Source organism: Salmo salar, chromosome ssa16, assembly GCF_905237065.1.
Source record: "Salmo salar chromosome ssa16, Ssal_v3.1, whole genome shotgun sequence".
NCBI classification, from domain to species: Eukaryota; Metazoa; Chordata; class Actinopteri; order Salmoniformes; family Salmonidae; genus Salmo; species Salmo salar.
In genome coordinates, this window is record NC_059457.1 from 83604281 (window position 1) to 83623931 (window position 19651).

The 19651-nt window shown below is 46.5% G+C and overlaps 1 protein-coding gene across 1 annotated transcript in view; it reads left to right on the plus strand.

The window, feature by feature from the left end:
- The window catches only part of LOC106592442 (DNA annealing helicase and endonuclease ZRANB3), a 99283-nt gene that overhangs the window by 43717 nt on the left and 35915 nt on the right, over positions 1-19651 (plus strand). The window contains exons 15-18 of the mRNA XM_045696729.1: positions 21-289; positions 369-648; positions 8547-8668; positions 10140-10241. Coding sequence (XP_045552685.1) covers positions 21-289; positions 369-648; positions 8547-8668; positions 10140-10241 — 773 coding nt within the window. The remainder of the gene's footprint in view (positions 1-20; positions 290-368; positions 649-8546; positions 8669-10139; positions 10242-19651) is intronic.

Genomic DNA, 19651 nt, shown 5'->3' on the forward strand with positions numbered 1-19651 from the left:
TTCTCTTTTCCACCTCTCAGCTCCAGATACACAGTCTACAGGTTCACCTGCTGTGTCCCCAGGCTCCAGGCCTGATCAGTCCACCCCTAGAGAACACCCCTGGATCCTCCACTCTGACTTGGACAGCGAGCAGGAGGACCCCCCCTGTCCTGGTCCTGCCTCTCCCGGGACAACTGAACCACAAACAGACGGTCAGGAGGAGGAGAGACAGACAGACGGTCAACAGAGAGGGCAGGAGGAGGAGAGACAGACAGACGGTCAACAGAGAGGGCAGGAGGAGGAGAGACAGACAGACGGTCAACAGAGAGGGCAGGAGGAGGAGAGAAAAGGTACAGAGAGAGCAGGAGGAGGAGAGACAGACAGACGGTCAACAGAGAGGGCAGGAGGAGGAGAGACAGACAGACGGTCAACAGAGAGGGCAGGAGGAGGAGAGACAGACAGACGGTCAACAGAGAGGGCAGGAGGAGGAGAGACAGACAGACGGTCAACAGAGAGGGCAGGAGGAGGAGAGACAGACAGACGGTCAACAGAGAGGGCAGGAGGAGGAGAGACAGACAGACGGTCAACAGAGAGAGCAGGAGGAGGAGAAGCTCAAAGGCAAACAATCACCAGGAGAGAACCAGTCAGCCCCTCATGAGCACACTGATGGTAATCCAACTTTAATCTTCCCTTTTCTCCTTCCCTCCTTTCCTCCTACCCTCCTTTCCTCCTACCCTCCAACATATCTGGGGGATATTGTCTAGGGTGAATAGTCACCCATATGTTGTAATGCTGTAATGCTGTGTATCACTGAGGTAGTCATCAATATGTCTGTAATGCTATGTATCACTGAGGTAGTCATCAATATGTTATAATGCTATGTGTCACTGAGGTAGTCATCAATATGTTATAATGCTATGTATCACTGAGGTAGTCATCAATATGTTATAATGCTGTGTATCACTGAGGTAGTCATCAATATGTTATAATGCTGTGTATCACTGAGGTAGTCATCAATATGTTGTAATGCTGTAATGCTATGTATCACTGAGGTAGTCATCAATATGTTATAATGCTATGTATCACTGAGGTAGTCATCAATATGTTATAATGCTGTGTATCACTGAGGTAGTCATCAATATGTTATAATGCTAGGTATCACTGAGGTAGTCATCAATATGTTATAATGCTATGTATCACTGAGGTAGTCATCAATATGTTATAATGCTATGTAGGAAAATGTTATAATGCTATGTATCACTGAGGTAGTCATCAATATGTTATAATGCTGTAATGCTGTGTATCACTGAGGTAGTCATCAATATGTTATAATGCTGTGTATCACTGAGGTAGTCATCAATATGTTGTAATGCTGTAATGCTATGTATCACTGAGGTAGTCATCAATATGTTGTAATGCTGTAATGCTATGTATCACTGAGGTAGTCATCAATATGTTGTAATGCTGTAATGCTGTGTATCACTGAAGTAGTCATCAATATGTTGTAATGCTGTAATGCTATGTATCACTGAGGTAGTCATCAATATGTTATAATGCTGTGTATCACTGAGGTAGTCATCAATATGTTATAATGCTGTGTATCACTGAGGTAGTCATCAATATGGTATAATGCTATGTATCACTGAGGTAGTCATCAATATGTTATAATGCTATGTATCACTGAGGTAGTCATCAATATGGTATAATGCTATGTATCACTGAGGTAGTCATCAATATGTTATAATGCTGTAATGCTGTGTATCACTGAGGTAGTCATCAATATGTTATAATGCTATGTATCACTGAGGTAGTCATCAATATGTTATAATGCTGTAATGCTGTGTATCACTGAGGTAGTCATCAATATGTTATAATGCTATGTATCACTGAGGTAGTCATCAATATGTTATAATGCTGTAATGCTGTGTATCACTGAGGTAGTCATCAATATGTTGTAATGCTATGTATCACTGAGGTAGTCATCAATATGTTATAATGCTATGTATCACTGAGGTAGTCATCAATATGTTGTAATGCTATGTATCACTGAGGTAGTCATCAATATGTTGTAATGCTATGTATCACTGAGGTAGTCATCAATATGTTATAATGCTATGTATCACTGAGGTAGTCATCAATATGTTATAATGCTATGTATCACTGAGGTAGTCATCAATATGTTATAATGCTGTAATGCTATGTATCACTGAGGTAGTCATCAATATGTTATAATGCTGTAATGCTGTGTATCACTGAGGTAGTCATCAATATGTTGTAATGCTATGTATCACTGAGGTAGTCATCAATATGTTATAATGCTGTGTATCACTGAGGTAGTCATCAATATGTTATAATGCTATGTATCACTGAGGTAGTCATCAATATGTTATAATGCTGTAATGCTGTGTATCACTGAGGTAGTCATCAATATGTTATAATGCTGTAATGCTGTGTATCACTGAGGTAGTCATCAATATGTTATAATGCTATGTATCACTGAGGTAGTCATCAATATGTTATAATGCTGTAATGCTGTGTATCACTGAGGTAGTCATCAATATGTTATAATGCTGTGTATCACTGAGGTAGTCATCAATATGTTATAATGCTGTAATGCTATGTATCACTGAGGTAGTCATCAATATGTTATAATGCTATGTGTCACTGAGGTAGTCATCAATATGTTATAATGCTGTGTATCACTGAGGTAGTCATCAATATGTTATAATGCTGTGTATCACTGAGGTAGTCATCAATATGTTGTAATGCTATGTATCACTGAGGTAGTCATCAATATGTTATAATGCTATGTATCACTGAGGTAGTCATCAATATGTTATAATGCTATGTGTCACTGAGGTAGTCATCAATATGTTATAATGCTATGTATCACTGAGGTAGTCATCAATATGTTATAATGCTATGTGTCACTGAGGTAGTCATCAATATGTTATAATGCTGTAATGCTGTGTATCACTGAGGTAGTCATCAATATGTTATAATGCTGTAATGCTGTGTATCACTGAGGTAGTCATCAATATGTTATAATGCTATGTGTCACTGAGGTAGTCATCAATATGTTATAATGCTATGTATCACTGAGGTAGTCATCAATATGTTATAATGCTATGTATCACTGAGGTAGTCATCAATATGTTATAATGCTATGTAACTGGGAATGTTATAATGCTATGTATCACTGAGGTTGTCATCAATATGTCGTAATGCTGTAATGCTATGTATCACTGAGGTAGTCATCAATATGTTGTAATGCTATGTATCACTGAGGTAGTCATCAATATGTTATAATGCTATGTATCACTGAGGTAGTCATCAATATGTTATAATGCTATGTATCACTGAGGTAGTCATCAATATGTTATAATGCTGTAATGCTATGTATCACTGAGGTAGTCATCAATATGTTATAATGCTATGTATCACTGAGGTAGTCATCAATATGTTATAATGCTGTAATGCTATGTGTCACTGAGGTAGTCATCAATATGTTATAATGCTGTGTATCACTGAGGTAGTCATCAATATGTTATAATGCTATGTATCACTGAGGTAGTCATCAATATGTTGTAATGCTGTGTATCACTGAGGTAGTCATCAATATGTTATAATGCTGTGTATCACTGAGGTAGTCATCCATATGCCGCCAGCTGCCTCCCTCCGTTGTGTGGTGATTGGGTAAGGGAGGGTGTGACATATTATTATTGTTAGTATCATTATAGAAGGGGATTGTTTCTTCTCTTCACAGCATGGCCTTATGGGATTACAACTGGCTCTGAACTATAGGTTCATGAAATTGCTTTTATTTTGTGTGTTTTGCATTTACCTCAAGTTTTTAATTGCTTTTTAATTGCTCTGAAAAACTCCATAAGAATGAGTCATTCTGTCTGTCTGTCTGTCTGTCTGTCTGTCTGTCTCTGTCTCTACATGAATTAACACCCTCAACAGCACCGACCTGCTCCAGACACCCCTGCATGCTTTCACCCAGTCATCATAACACATCATCACACATTCTGATCCAGAAATATGTTCTGTTCTGTTAGTCCTGTCTTGTCTTTCCCATTCGGGTCTTTTCCTAAAGCACAGTTAATGGCCTTGTGTATGTCACTCACTTCTGATGGTGATGTGACACTGGTGGCTGGGTGTTCTATTTCCAGACAGACATTCCTCAAGCTCAGGGTTAATGTGGAACACTGCAGTGGACCAATAAGTGACCTATCGGGTTCGGAGCAGCTTAATGAGAGCGAGAGAGACTCAGTGAGCATAGCCTTGCTATTGAGAAAGGCAGCCGTAGACAGACCTGGCTCTCAAGACAGGCTATGTGCACACTGCCCACAAAATGAGTTGGAAACTGAGCTGCACTTCCTAACCTCCTGCCAAATGTATGACCATATTAGAGACACATATTTCCCTCAGATTATACAGATCCACAAAGAATTCGAAAACAAACCCAATTTTGATAAACTCCCATATCTACTGGGTGAAATACCACAGTGTGCCATCACAGCAGCAAGATGTGTGACCTGTTGCCACAAGAAAAGGTCAACCAGTGAAGAACAAACACCATTGTAAATACAACCCATATTTATGTTTATTTATTTTCCCTTTTGTACTAACCATTTGCACATTGTTAAAACACTGTTTATAGACATAATATGACATTTGTAATGTCTTTATTCTTTTGGAACTTCTGTGAGTGTAATGTTTACTGATCATTTTTATTGTTTATTTACCTTTTTTGTTTATTATCTACTTCACTTGCTTTGGCAATGTTAACATATATTTCCCATGGAGAGAGGGAGAGGATTCTAGAAGACAGAGAGGCATTAGATTCTGGACCACAGAGAGGCATTAGGTTCTGGACCACAGAGAGGCATTAGATTCTGGACCACAGAGAGGCATTAGGTTCTGGACCACAGAGAGGCATTAGGTTCTGGACCACAGAGAGGCATTAGATTCTGGACCACAGAGAGGCATTAGATTCTGGACCACAGAGAGGCATTAGATTCTGGACCACAGAGAGGCATTAGATTCTGGACCACAGAGAGGCATTAGATTCTGGACCACAGAGAGGCATTAGATTCTGGACCACAGAGAGGCATTAGATTCTGGACCACAGAGAGGCATTAGATTCTAGTATTATAAACCGCCCCATTTAATGCAGTAGTGACATCACACCAAATTCAGTTAGAACTAAAACACCAACAATCTGCTGTCGCCACCTAGATAGATATCCTGTCTATTCTAACTAACGCTGCTGTCGCCACCTAGATAGATATCCTGTCTGTTCTAACTAAAGCTGCTGTCGCCACCTAGATAGATATCCTGTCTGTTCTAACTAAAGCTGCTGTCGCCACCTAGATAGATATCCTGTCTGTTCTAACTAAAGCTGCTGTCGCCACCTAGATAGATATCCTGTCTGTTCTAACTAAAGCTGCTGTCGCCACCTAGATAGATATCCTGTCTGTTCTAACTAAAGCTGCTGTCGCCACCTAGATAGATATCCTGTCTGTTCTAACTAAAGCTGCTGTCGCCACCTAGATAGATATCCTGTCTGTTCTAACTAAAGCTGCTGTCGCCACCTAGATAGATATCCTGTCTGTTCTAACTAAAGCTGCTGTCGCCACCTAGATAGATATCCTGTCTGTTCTAACTAAAGCTGCTGTCGCCACCTAGATAGATATCCTGTCTGTTCTAACTAAAGCTGCTGTCGCCCACCTAGATAGATATCCTGTCTATTCTAACTAAAGCTGCTGTCGCCACCTAGATAGATATCCTGTCTGTTCTAACTAAAGCTGCTGTCGCCACCTAGATAGATATCCTGTCTGTTCTAACTAAAGCTGCTGTCGCCACCTAGATAGATATCCTGTCTGTTCTAACTAAAGCTGCTGTCGCCACCTAGATAGATATCCTGTCTGTTCTAACTAAAGCTGCTGTCGCCACCTAGATAGATATCCTGTCTGTTCTAACTAAAGCTGCTGTCGTCACCTAGATAGATATCCTGTCTGTTCTAACTAAAGCTGCTGTCGCCACCTAGATAGATATCCTGTCTGTTCTAACTAAAGCTGCTGTCGCCACCTAGATAGATATCCTGTCTGTTCTAACTAAAGCTGCTGTCGCCACCTAGATAGATATCCTGTCTGTTCTAACTAAAGCTGCTGTCGCCACCTAGATAGATATCCTGTCTATTCTAACTAAAGCTGCTGTCGCCACCTAGATAGATATCCTGTCTATTCTAACTAAAGCTGCTGTCGTCACCTAGATAGATATCCTGTCTGTTCTAACTAAAGCTGCTGTCGCCACCTAGATAGATATCCTGTCTGTTCTAACTAACGCTGCTGTCGCCACCTAGATAGATATCCTGTCTGTTCTAACTAAAGCTGCTGTCGCCACCTAGATAGATATCCTGTCTGTTCTAACTAAAGCTGCTGTCGCCACCTAGATAGATATCCTGTCTGTTCTAACTAAAGCTGCTGTCGCCACCTAGATAGATATCCTGTCTGTTCTAACTAAAGCTGCTGTCGCCACCTAGATAGATATCCTGTCTGTTCTAACTAAAGCTGCTGTCGCCACCTAGATAGATATCCTGTCTGTTCTAACTAAAGCTGCTGTCGCCACCTAGATAGATATCCTGTCTGTTCTAACTAAAGCTGCTGTCGCCACCTAGATAGATATCCTGTCTGTTCTAACTAAAGCTGCTGTCGCCACCTAGATAGATATCCTGTCTGTTCTAACTAAAGCTGCTGTCGCCACCTAGATAGATATCCTGTCTGTTCTAACTAAAGCTGCTGTCGCCACCTAGATAGATATCCTGTCTGTTCTAACTAAAGCTGCTGTCGCCACCTAGATAGATATCCTGTCTGTTCTAACTAAAGCTGCTGTCGCCACCTAGATAGATATCCTGTCTGTTCTAACTAAAGCTGCTGTCGCCACCTAGATAGATATCCTGTCTGTTCTAACTAAAGCTGCTGTCGCCACCTAGATAGATATCCTGTCTGTTCTAACTAAAGCTGCTGTCGCCACCTAGATAGATATCCTGTCTGTTCTAACTAAAGCTGCTGTCGCCACCTAGATAGATATCCTGTCTGTTCTAACTAAAGCTGCTGTCGCCACCTAGATAGATATCCTGTCTGTTCTAACTAAAGCTGCTGTCGCCACCTAGATAGATATCCTGTCTGTTCTAACTAAAGCTGCTGTCGCCACCTAGATAGATATCCTGTCTGTTCTAACTAAAGCTGCTGTCGCCACCTAGATAGATATCCTGTCTGTTCTAACTAAAGCTGCTGTCGCCACCTAGATAGATATCCTGTCTGTTCTAACTAAAGCTGCTGTCGCCACCTAGATAGATATCCTGTCTGTTCTAACTAAAGCTGCTGTCGCCACCTAGATAGATATCCTGTCTGTTCTAACTAAAGCTGCTGTCGCCACCTAGATAGATATCCTGTCTGTTCTAACTAAAGCTGCTGTCGCCACCTAGATAGATATCCTGTCTGTTCTAACTAAAGCTGCTGTCGCCACCTAGATAGATATCCTGTCTGTTCTAACTAAAGCTGCTGTCGCCACCTAGATAGATATCCTGTCTGTTCTAACTAAAGCTGCTGTCGCCACCTAGATAGATATCCTGTCTGTTCTAACTAAAGCTGCTGTCGCCACCTAGATAGATATCCTGTCTGTTCTAACTAAAGCTGCTGTCGCCACCTAGATAGATATCCTGTCTATTCTAACTAAAGCTGCTGTCGCCACCTAGATAGATATCCTGTCTGTTCTAACTAAAGCTGCTGTCGCCACCTAGATAGATATCCTGTCTGTTCTAACTAAAGCTGCTGTCGCCACCTAGATAGATATCCTGTCTGTTCTAACTAAAGCTGCTGTCGCCACCTAGATAGATATCCTGTCTGTTCTAACTAAAGCTGCTGTCGCCACCTAGATAGATATCCTGTCTGTTCTAACTAAAGCTGCTGTCGCCACCTAGATAGATATCCTGTCTGTTCTAACTAAAGCTGCTGTCGCCACCTAGATAGATATCCTGTCTGTTCTAACTAAAGCTGCTGTCGCCCACCTAGATAGATATCCTGTCTATTCTAACTAAAGCTGCTGTCGCCCACCTAGATAGATATCCTGTCTATTCTAACTAAAGCTGCTGTCGCCACCTAGATAGATATCCTGTCTATTCTAACTAAAGCTGCTGTCGCCCACCTAGATAGATATCCTGTCTGTTCTAACTAAAGCTGCTGTCGCCACCTAGATAGATATCCTGTCTATTCTAACTAAAGCTGCTGTCGCCCACCTAGATAGATATCCTGTCTGTTCTAACTAAAGCTGCTGTCGCCACCTAGATAGATATCCTGTCTATTCTAACTAAAGCTGCTGTCGCCACCTAGATAGATATCCTGTCTATTCTAACTAACGCTGCTGTGTACTGTGGCGGTCCCTCATAGATGTATTATGGAGTCTAATTTCCACCAATTGACCTTTTCTTGCAGGCATTGTCATCATTAGGGCGCCTCACCCCTAGAGTGTAATGACCTTTCTCCTCTCCCTCCCTGCAGCCCAGACAGACAGTGTATCTTGTCCTGCTGATGGTGTTGACACTACGGCCAGTCTCCCCCTGTACCCCAACATGAAGTTCTGCGCCAGCAAGAACACTGAGCGTATCTACCTTTACTCCCAGGTACATGACGATGCTTCTACTCTGTACTCAACAATCCTCCTTCTTCTTCCTCTCTCGCCTCCTCGTCCCCCCTCGCCTCCCCATCCCCCCTCGCCTCCCCGTCCCCTCTCGCCTCCCCGTCCCCTCTCGCCTCCCCGTCCCCTCTCGCCTCCCCGTCCCCTCTCGCCTCCTCTTCCCCTCTCGCCTCCTCTTCCCCTCTCGCCTCCTCTTCCTCCTCCCTTCCCCTCTCTCCTACTCCTCATTCCCTTCTTTCTGCTTCCTCCTCCTCCCTCCCCCTTCCCCTCTCCTCCTCCTCTTCCTCCTCTTCCTTCCCCTCTCTCCTACTCCTCATTCCCTTCTTTCTGCTTCCTCCTCCTTCCCCTCTCCTCCTCATCTTCCCCTCTCCTCTTCCTCCTCCCTCCTCCTCCTTCCCCTCTCTCCTACTCCTCATTCCCTTCTTTCTGCTTCCTCCTCCTCCGTCCTCCTTCCCCTCTCCTCCTCCCCTTACTTCTCCTCTTTCCCTCTCTCCTCCTCCTTCCCCTCTCTCCTCTTCCTCCTTCCTCCTCCTTCCCCTCTCCTCCTCCTTCTCCTCTTCCCCTCTCTCCTCTTCCTCCTCCCTCCTCCTTCCCCTCTCCTCCTCCTCTTACTTCTCCTCTTCCCCTCTCCTCTTCTTCCTCCTCCTTCCTCCTCCCTCCTCCTTCCCCTCTCCTCCTCCTCTTACTTCTCCTTCCTCCTCCTTCCCCCTCCCTCCTCCTTCCCCTCTCCCTCTCCTCCTCTTACTTCTCCTCTTCCCCTCTCTCCTCTTCCTCCTCCTTCCTCCTCCCTCCTCCTTCCCCTCTCCTCCTCCTCTTACTTCTCCTTCCTCCTCCTTCCCCCTCCCTCCTCCTTCCCCTCTCCCTCTCCTCCTCTTACTTCTCCTCTTCCCCTCTCTCCTCTTCCTCCTCCCTCCTCCTCCTTTCCCTCTCTCCTCTTCCTCCTCCCTCCTCCTCCTTCCCCTCTCTCCTCTTCCTCCTCCTCTCTCCTCTTCCTCCTCCCTCCTCCTCCTTCCCCTCTCTCCTCTTCCTCCTTCTCCTCTCTCCTCCTTCCCCTCTTTAATACCTGTAGTCCAATATGTCTTTGATATGAGTGACCAATTAAAATGGAAATGTAATATTTTCTGTGACACACCTCTTATGTACCATCAAAGGATAAGCATCTATCTACCTTCTTCAACATAACAATACCCTTTTAAGGCATACATCAGATGTGTTTTACCCTTTTAAATCATGTCTGATTTGCTTAATCCTAGGCCACTCACATTATTCACAAAGGGATTTAATCAACTGCTAAATAAAAATGTGATCAGATTTGTCAGTCTGGGTGAAATGTAAAGTATTACGTATGAGGAATTGGCTGACAAATGTCTTTTTTCAATTGGTTGCAATGCCCAGTTGAAGTGTGTGAATGTGTTTTCAGCTGTCTTATCTAATCTCTGTGTCTCTCCCTTCATCAGGAGGACAGTCCACTGCACTGGAACTTCCTTCCTCTGGACATTCAACTGGACAACTGGGAGGACCTGCCTGAAGCCTTCAGACGCAGAGAGAACAGGGCACAGGTCGGTTTGTTTGACCTGCAAGTAGACCACACTGTAGTCTAGTCACAGGAGGGAAGCTGTCACCTAGAGGAAGACATCACTGTAGTCTAGTCACAGGAGGGAAGCTGTCACCTAGAGGTAGACCACACTGTAGTCTAGTCACAGGAGGGAAGCTGTCACCTAGAGGTAGACCACACTGTAGTCTAGTCACAGGAGGGAAGCTGTCACCTAGAGGTAGACCACACTGTAGTCTAGTCACAGGAGGGAAGCTGTCACCTAGAGGTAGACCACACTGTAGTCTAGTCACAGGAGGGAAGCTGTCACCTAGAGGTAGACATCACTGTAGTCTAGTCACAGGAGGGAAGCTGTCACCTAGAGGTAGATCACACTGTAGTCTAGTCACAGGAGGGAAGCTGTCACCTAGAGGTAGACATCACTGTAGTCTAGTCACAGGAGGGAAGCTGTCACCTAGAGGTAGACCACACTGTAGTCTAGTTACAGGAGGGAAGCTGTCACCTAGAGGTAGACATCACTGTAGTCTAGTTACAGGAGGGAAGCTGTCACCTAGAGGTAGACATCACTGTAGTCTAGTTACAGGAGGGAAGCTGTCACCTAGAGGTAGACATCACTGTAGTCTAGTCACAGGAGGGAAGCTGTCACCTAGAGGTAGACATCACTGTAGTCTAGTCACAGGAGGGAAGCTGTCACCTAGAGGTAGACCACACTGTAGTCTAGTCACAGGAGGGAAGCTGTCACCTAGAGGTGGACATCACTGTAGTCTAGTCACAGGAGGGAAGCTGTCACCTAGAGGTAGACCACACTGTAGTCTAGTCACAGGAGGGAAGCTGTCACCTAGAGGTAGACCACACTGTAGTCTAGTCACAGGAGGGAAGCTGTCACCTAGAGGTAGACCACACTGTAGTCTAGTCACAGGAGGGAAGCTGTCACCTAGAGGTAGACCACACTGTAGTCTAGTCACAGGAGGGAAGCTGTCACCTAGAGGTAGACCACACTGTAGTCTAGTTACAGGAGGGAAGCTGTCACCTAGAGGTAGACCACACTGTAGTCTAGTCACAGGAGGGAAGCTGTCACCTAGAGGTAGACATCACTGTAGTCTAGTTACAGGAGGGAAGCTGTCACCTAGAGGTAGACATCACTGTAGTCTAGTCACAGGAGGGAAGCTGTCACCTAGAGGTAGACCACACTGTAGTCTAGTCACAGGAGGGAAGCTGTCACCTAGAGGTAGACCACACTGTAGTCTAGTCACAGGAGGGAAGCTGTCACCTAGAGGTAGACCACACTGTAGTCTAGTCACAGGAGGGAAGCTGTCACCTAGAGGTAGACCACACTGTAGTCTAGTCACAGGAGGGAAGCTGTCACCTAGAGGTAGACCACACTGTAGTCTAGTCACAGGAGGGAAGCTGTCACCTAGAGGTAGACCACACTGTAGTCTAGTCACAGGAGGGAAGCTGTCACCTAGAGGTAGACCACACTGTAGTCTAGTCACAGGAGGGAAGCTGTCACCTAGAGGTAGACCACACTGTAGTCTAGTCACAGGAGGGAAGCTGTCACCTAGAGGTAGACCACACTGTAGTCTAGTCACAGGAGGGAAGCTGTCACCTAGAGGTAGACCACACTGTAGTCTAGTCACAGGAGGGAAGCTGTCACCTAGAGGTAGACCACACTGTAGTCTAGTCACAGGAGGGAAGCTGTCACCTAGAGGTAGATCACACTGTAGTCTAGTTACAGGAGGGAAGCTGTCACCTAGAGGTAGACATCACTGTAGTCTAGTTACAGGAGGGAAGCTGTCACCTAGAGGTAGACATCACTGTAGTCTAGTCACAGGAGGGAAGCTGTCACCTAGAGGTAGACATCACTGTAGTCTAGTCACAGGAGGGAAGCTGTCACCTAGAGGTAGACCACACTGTAGTCTAGTCACAGGAGGGAAGCTGTCACCTAGAGGTAGACCACACTGTAGTCTAGTCACAGGAGGGAAGCTGTCACCTAGAGGTGGACATCACTGTAGTCTAGTCACAGGAGGGAAGCTGTCACCTAGAGGTAGACCACACTGTAGTCTAGTCACAGGAGGGAAGCTGTCACCTAGAGGTAGACCACACTGTAGTCTAGTCACAGGAGGGAAGCTGTCACCTAGAGGTAGACCACACTGTAGTCTAGTCACAGGAGGGAAGCTGTCACCTAGAGGTAGACCACACTGTAGTCTAGTCACAGGAGGGAAGCTGTCACCTAGAGGTAGACCACACTGTAGTCTAGTCACAGGAGGGAAGCTGTCACCTAGAGGTAGACCACACTGTAGTCTAGTCACAGGAGGGAAGCTGTCACCTAGAGGTAGACCACACTGTAGTCTAGTCACAGGAGGGAAGCTGTCACCTAGAGGTAGACCACACTGTAGTCTAGTTACAGGAGGGAAGCTGTCACCTAGAGGTAGACCACACTGTAGTCTAGTCACAGGAGGGAAGCTGTCACCTAGAGGTAGACATCACTGTAGTCTAGTTACAGGAGGGAAGCTGTCACCTAGAGGTAGACATCACTGTAGTCTAGTCACAGGAGGGAAGCTGTCACCTAGAGGTAGACCACACTGTAGTCTAGTCACAGGAGGGAAGCTGTCACCTAGAGGTAGACCACACTGTAGTCTAGTCACAGGAGGGAAGCTGTCACCTAGAGGTGGACATCACTGTAGTCTAGTCACAGGAGGGAAGCTGTCACCTAGAGGTAGACCACACTGTAGTCTAGTCACAGGAGGGAAGCTGTCACCTAGAGGTAGACCACACTGTAGTCTAGTCACAGGAGGGAAGCTGTCACCTAGAGGTAGACCACACTGTAGTCTAGTCACAGGAGGGAAGCTGTCACCTAGAGGTAGACCACACTGTAGTCTAGTCACAGGAGGGAAGCTGTCACCTAGAGGTAGACCACACTGTAGTCTAGTTACAGGAGGGAAGCTGTCACCTAGAGGTAGACCACACTGTAGTCTAGTCACAGGAGGGAAGCTGTCACCTAGAGGTAGACATCACTGTAGTCTAGTCACAGGAGGGAAGCTGTCACCTAGAGGTAGACATCACTGTAGTCTAGTCACAGGAGGGAAGCTGTCACCTAGAGGTAGACCACACTGTAGTCTAGTCACAGGAGGGAAGCTGTCACCTAGAGGTAGACCACACTGTAGTCTAGTCACAGGAGGGAAGCTGTCACCTAGAGGTAGACATCACTGTAGTCTAGTCACAGGAGGGAAGCTGTCACCTAGAGGTAGACCACACTGTAGTCTAGTCACAGGAGGGAAGCTGTCACCTAGAGGTAGACCACACTGTAGTCTAGTCACAGGAGGGAAGCTGTCACCTAGAGGTAGACCACACTGTAGTCTAGTCACAGGAGGGAAGCTGTCACCTAGAGGTAGACAACACTGTAGTCTAGTCACAGGAGGGAAGCTGTCACCTAGAGGTAGACAACACTGTAGTCTAGTTACAGGAGGGAAGCTGTCACCTAGAGGTAGACATCACTGTAGTCTAGTCACAGGAGGGAAGCTGTCACCTAGAGGTGGACATCACTGTAGTCTAGTCACAGGAGGGAAGCTGTCACCTAGAGGTAGACATCACTGTAGTCTAGTCACAGGAGGGAAGCTGTCACCTAGAGGTAGACCACACTGTAGTCTAGTCACAGGAGGGAAGCTGTCACCTAGAGGTAGACCACACTGTAGTCTAGTCACAGGAGGGAAGCTGTCACCTAGAGGTAGACCACACTGTAGTCTAGTCACAGGAGGGAAGCTGTCACCTAGAGGTAGACCACACTGTAGTCTAGTCACAGGAGGGAAGCTGTCACCTAGAGGTAGATCACACTGTAGTCTAGTTACAGGAGGGAAGCTGTCACCTAGAGGTAGACATCACTGTAGTCTAGTTACAGGAGGGAAGCTGTCACCTAGAGGTAGACATCACTGTAGTCTAGTCACAGGAGGGAAGCTGTCACCTAGAGGTAGACATCACTGTAGTCTAGTCACAGGAGGGAAGCTGTCACCTAGAGGTAGACCACACTGTAGTCTAGTCACAGGAGGGAAGCTGTCACCTAGAGGTGGACATCACTGTAGTCTAGTCACAGGAGGGAAGCTGTCACCTAGAGGTAGACCACACTGTAGTCTAGTCACAGGAGGGAAGCTGTCACCTAGAGGTAGACCACACTGTAGTCTAGTCACAGGAGGGAAGCTGTCACCTAGAGGTAGACCACACTGTAGTCTAGTCACAGGAGGGAAGCTGTCACCTAGAGGTAGACCACACTGTAGTCTAGTCACAGGAGGGAAGCTGTCACCTAGAGGTAGACCACACTGTAGTCTAGTTACAGGAGGGAAGCTGTCACCTAGAGGTAGACCACACTGTAGTCTAGTCACAGGAGGGAAGCTGTCACCTAGAGGTAGACATCACTGTAGTCTAGTTACAGGAGGGAAGCTGTCACCTAGAGGTAGACATCACTGTAGTCTAGTCACAGGAGGGAAGCTGTCACCTAGAGGTAGACCACACTGTAGTCTAGTCACAGGAGGGAAGCTGTCACCTAGAGGTAGACCACACTGTAGTCTAGTCACAGGAGGGAAGCTGTCACCTAGAGGTGGACATCACTGTAGTCTAGTCACAGGAGGGAAGCTGTCACCTAGAGGTAGACCACACTGTAGTCTAGTCACAGGAGGGAAGCTGTCACCTAGAGGTAGACCACACTGTAGTCTAGTCACAGGAGGGAAGCTGTCACCTAGAGGTAGACATCACTGTAGTCTAGTCACAGGAGGGAAGCTGTCACCTAGAGGTAGACCACACTGTAGTCTAGTCACAGGAGGGAAGCTGTCACCTAGAGGTAGACCACACTGTAGTCTAGTCACAGGAGGGAAGCTGTCACCTAGAGGTAGACCACACTGTAGTCTAGTCACAGGAGGGAAGCTGTCACCTAGAGGTAGACCACACTGTAGTCTAGTCACAGGAGGGAAGCTGTCACCTAGAGGTAGACCACACTGTAGTCTAGTTACAGGAGGGAAGCTGTCACCTAGAGGTAGACCACACTGTAGTCTAGTCACAGGAGGGAAGCTGTCACCTAGAGGTAGACATCACTGTAGTCTAGTTACAGGAGGGAAGCTGTCACCTAGAGGTAGACATCACTGTAGTCTAGTCACAGGAGGGAAGCTGTCACCTAGAGGTAGACCACACTGTAGTCTAGTCACAGGAGGGAAGCTGTCACCTAGAGGTAGACCACACTGTAGTCTAGTCACAGGAGGGAAGCTGTCACCTAGAGGTGGACATCACTGTAGTCTAGTCACAGGAGGGAAGCTGTCACCTAGAGGTAGACCACACTGTAGTCTAGTCACAGGAGGGAAGCTGTCACCTAGAGGTAGACCACACTGTAGTCTAGTCACAGGAGGGAAGCTGTCACCTAGAGGTAGACCACACTGTAGTCTAGTCACAGGAGGGAAGCTGTCACCTAGAGGTAGACCACACTGTAGTCTAGTCACAGGAGGGAAGCTGTCACCTAGAGGTAGACCACACTGTAGTCTAGTTACAGGAGGGAAGCTGTCACCTAGAGGTAGACCACACTGTAGTCTAGTCACAGGAGGGAAGCTGTCACCTAGAGGTAGACATCACTGTAGTCTAGTCACAGGAGGGAAGCTGTCACCTAGAGGTAGACATCACTGTAGTCTAGTCACAGGAGGGAAGCTGTCACCTAGAGGTAGACCACACTGTAGTCTAGTCACAGGAGGGAAGCTGTCACCTAGAGGTAGACCACACTGTAGTCTAGTCACAGGAGGGAAGCTGTCACCTAGAGGTAGACATCACTGTAGTCTAGTCACAGGAGGGAAGCTGTCACCTAGAGGTAGACCACACTGTAGTCTAGTCACAGGAGGGAAGCTGTCACCTAGAGGTAGACCACACTGTAGTCTAGTCACAGGAGGGAAGCTGTCACCTAGAGGTAGACCACACTGTAGTCTAGTCACAGGAGGGAAGCTGTCACCTAGAGGTAGACATCACTGTAGTCTAGTCACAGGAGGGAAGCTGTCACCTAGAGGTAGACATCACTGTAGTCTAGTCACAGGAGGGAAGCTGTCACCTAGAGGTAGACATCACTGTAGTCTAGTCACAGGAGGGAAGCTGTCACCTAGAGGTGGACATCACTGTAGTCTAGTCACAGGAGGGAAGCTGTCACCTAGAGGTAGACATCACTGTAGTCTAGTCACAGGAGGGAAGCTGTCACCTAGAGGTAGACCACACTGTAGTCTAGTCACAGGAGGGAAGCTGTCACCTAGAGGTAGACCACACTGTAGTCTAGTCACAGGAGGGAAGCTGTCACCTAGAGGTAGACATCACTGTAGTCTAGTTACAGGAGGGAAGCTGTCACCTAGAGGTAGACATCACTGTAGTCTAGTTACAGGAGGGAAGCTGTCACCTAGAGGTAGACATCACTGTAGTCTAGTCACAGGAGGGAAGCTGTCACCTAGAGGTAGACCACACTGTAGTCTAGTCACAGGAGGGAAGCTGTCACCTAGAGGTAGACCACACTGTAGTCTAGTCACAGGAGGGAAGCTGTCACCTAGAGGTGGACAACACTGTAGTCTAGTCACAGGAGGGAAGCTGTCACCTAGAGGTAGACCACACTGTAGTCTAGTCACAGGAGGGAAGCTGTCACCTAGAGGTAGACCACACTGTAGTCTAGTCACAGGAGGGAAGCTGTCACCTAGAGGTAGACCACACTGTAGTCTAGTCACAGGAGGGAAGCTGTCACCTAGAGGTAGACCACACTGTAGTCTAGTCACAGGAGGGAAGCTGTCACCTAGAGGTAGACCACACTGTAGTCTAGTTACAGGAGGGAAGCTGTCACCTAGAGGTAGACCACACTGTAGTCTAGTCACTACAGGGAAGCTGTCACCTAGAGGTAGACCACACTGTAGTCTAGTCACAGGAGGGAAGCTGTCACCTAGAGGTAGACAACACTGTAGTCTAGTCACAGGAGGGAAGCTGTCACCTAGAGGTAGACCACACTGTAGTCTAGTCACAGGAGGGAAGCTGTCACCTAGAGGTAGACCACACTGTAGTCTAGTCACAGGAGGGAAGCTGTCACCTAGAGGTAGACCACACTGTAGTCTAGTCACAGGAGGGAAGCTGTCACCTAGAGGTAGACCACACTGTAGTCTAGTCACTACAGGGAAGCTGTCACCTAGAGGTAGACCACACTGTAGTCTAGTTACAGGAGGGAAGCTGTCACCTAGAGGTAGACATCACTGTAGTCTAGTCACAGGAGGGAAGCTGTCACCTAGAGGTAGACCACACTGTAGTCTAGTCACAGGAGGGAAGCTGTCACCTAGAGGTAGACATCACTGTAGTCTAGTCACAGGAGGGAAGCTGTCACCTAGAGGTAGATCACACTGTAGTCTAGTCACAGGAGGGAAGCTGTCACCTAGAGGTAGACCACACTGTAGTCTAGTCACAGGAGGGAAGCTGTCACCTAGAGGTAGATCACACTGTAGTCTAGTCACAGGAGGGCAGCTGTCACCTAGAGGTAGACATCACTACAGTCACTACAGGGAAGCTGTGACCTAGAGGTAGACATCGCTGCAGTCACTACAGGGAAGCTGTCACCTAGAGGTAGACCACACTGTAGTCTAGTCACAGGAGGGAAGCTGTCACCTAGAGGTAGACCACACTGTAGTCTAGTCACAGGAGGGAAGCTGTCACCTAGAGGTAGACATTTTAAAGGCGCAGTCATTTTAAAGGCGCAGTCATTTAAAGGTGCTGTTTAATGTGGCTGCCGTTTGGCTGTAAAATGAATTACAGATTGTGTCTTTGTTTGAATGCTTTAAAGTGACTCTCTGTGTGGGTCAGGCAATGAGGTTTAAAGTGGTGTTGATGTGACTCTGTGTGGGTTAGGTACTGAGGTTTAAAGTGGTGTTGATGTGACTCTGTGTGGGTTAGGTACTGAGGTTTAAAGTGGTGTTGATGTGACTCTGTGTGGGTTAGGTACTGAGGTTTAAAGTGGTGTTGATGTGACTCTGTGTGGGTTAGGTACTGAGGTTTAAAGTGGTGTTGATGTGACTCTGTGTGGGTTAGGTACTGAGGTTTAAAGTGGTGTTGATGTGACTCTGTGTGGGTTAGGTACTGAGGTTTAAAGTGGTGTTGATGTGACTCGTGTGGGTTAGGTACTGAGGTGTAAAGTGGTGTTGATGTGACTCTGTGTGGGTCAGGTACTGAGGTTTAAAGTGGTGTTGATGTGACTGTGTGCGTTAGGTACTGAGGTTTAAAGTGGTGTTGATGTGACTCTGTGTGGGTTAGGTACTGAGGTTTAAAGTGGTGTTGATGTGACTGTGTGGGTTAGGTACTGAGGTTTAAAGTGGTGTTGATGTGACTCTGTGTGGGTTAGGTACTGAGGTTTAAAGTGGTGTTGATGTGACTCTGTGTGGGTTAGGTACTGAGGTTTAAAGTGGTGTTGATGTGACTCTCTGTGTGGGTTAGGTACTGAGGTTTAAAGTGGTGTTGATGTGACTCTGTGTGGGTTAGGTACTGAGGTTTAAAGTGGTGTTGATGTGACTCTGTGTGGGTTAGGTACTGAGGTTTAAAGTGGTGTCGATGTGACTCTGTGTGGGTTAGGTACTAAGGTTTAAAGTGGTGTTGATGTGACTCTCTGTGTGGGTCAGGCAATGAGGTTTAAAGTGGTGTTGATGTGACTCTCTGTGTGGGTCAGGTACTGAGGTTTAAAGTGGTGTTGATGTGACTGTGTGGGTTAGGTACTGAGGTTTAAAGTGGTGTTGATGTGACTCTGTGTGGGTCAGGTACTGAGGTTTAAAGTGGTGTTGATGTGACTCTGTGTGGGTCAGGCAATGAGGTTTAAAGTGGTGTTGATGTGACTCTGTGTGGGTTAGGTACTGAGGTTTAAAGTGGTGTTGATGTGACTCTCTGTGTGGGTTAGGTACTAAGGTTTAAAGTGGTGTTGATGTGACTCTGTGTGGGTCAGGCAATGAGGTTTAAAGTGGTGTTGATGTGACTCTCTGTGTGGGTCAGGTACTGAGGTTTAAAGTGGTGTTGATGTGACTGTGTGGGTTAGGTACTGAGGTTTAAAGTGGTGTTGATGTGACTCTGTGTGGGTCAGGTACTGAGGTTTAAAGTGGTGTTGATGTGACTCTGTGTGGGTCAGGCAATGAGGTTTAAAGTGGTGTTGATGTGACTCTGTGTGGGTTAGGTACTGAGGTTTAAAGTGGTGTTGATGTGACTCTCTGTGTGGGTTAGGTACTAAGGTTTAAAGTGGTGTTGATGTGACTCTGTGTGGGTTAGGTACTGAGGTTTAAAGTGGTGTTGATGTGACTCTGTGTGGGTTAGGTACTGAGGTTTAAAGTGGTGTTGATGTGACTCTGTGTGGGTTAGGTACTGAGGTTTAAAGTGGTGTTGATGTGACTGTGTGGTTTAGGT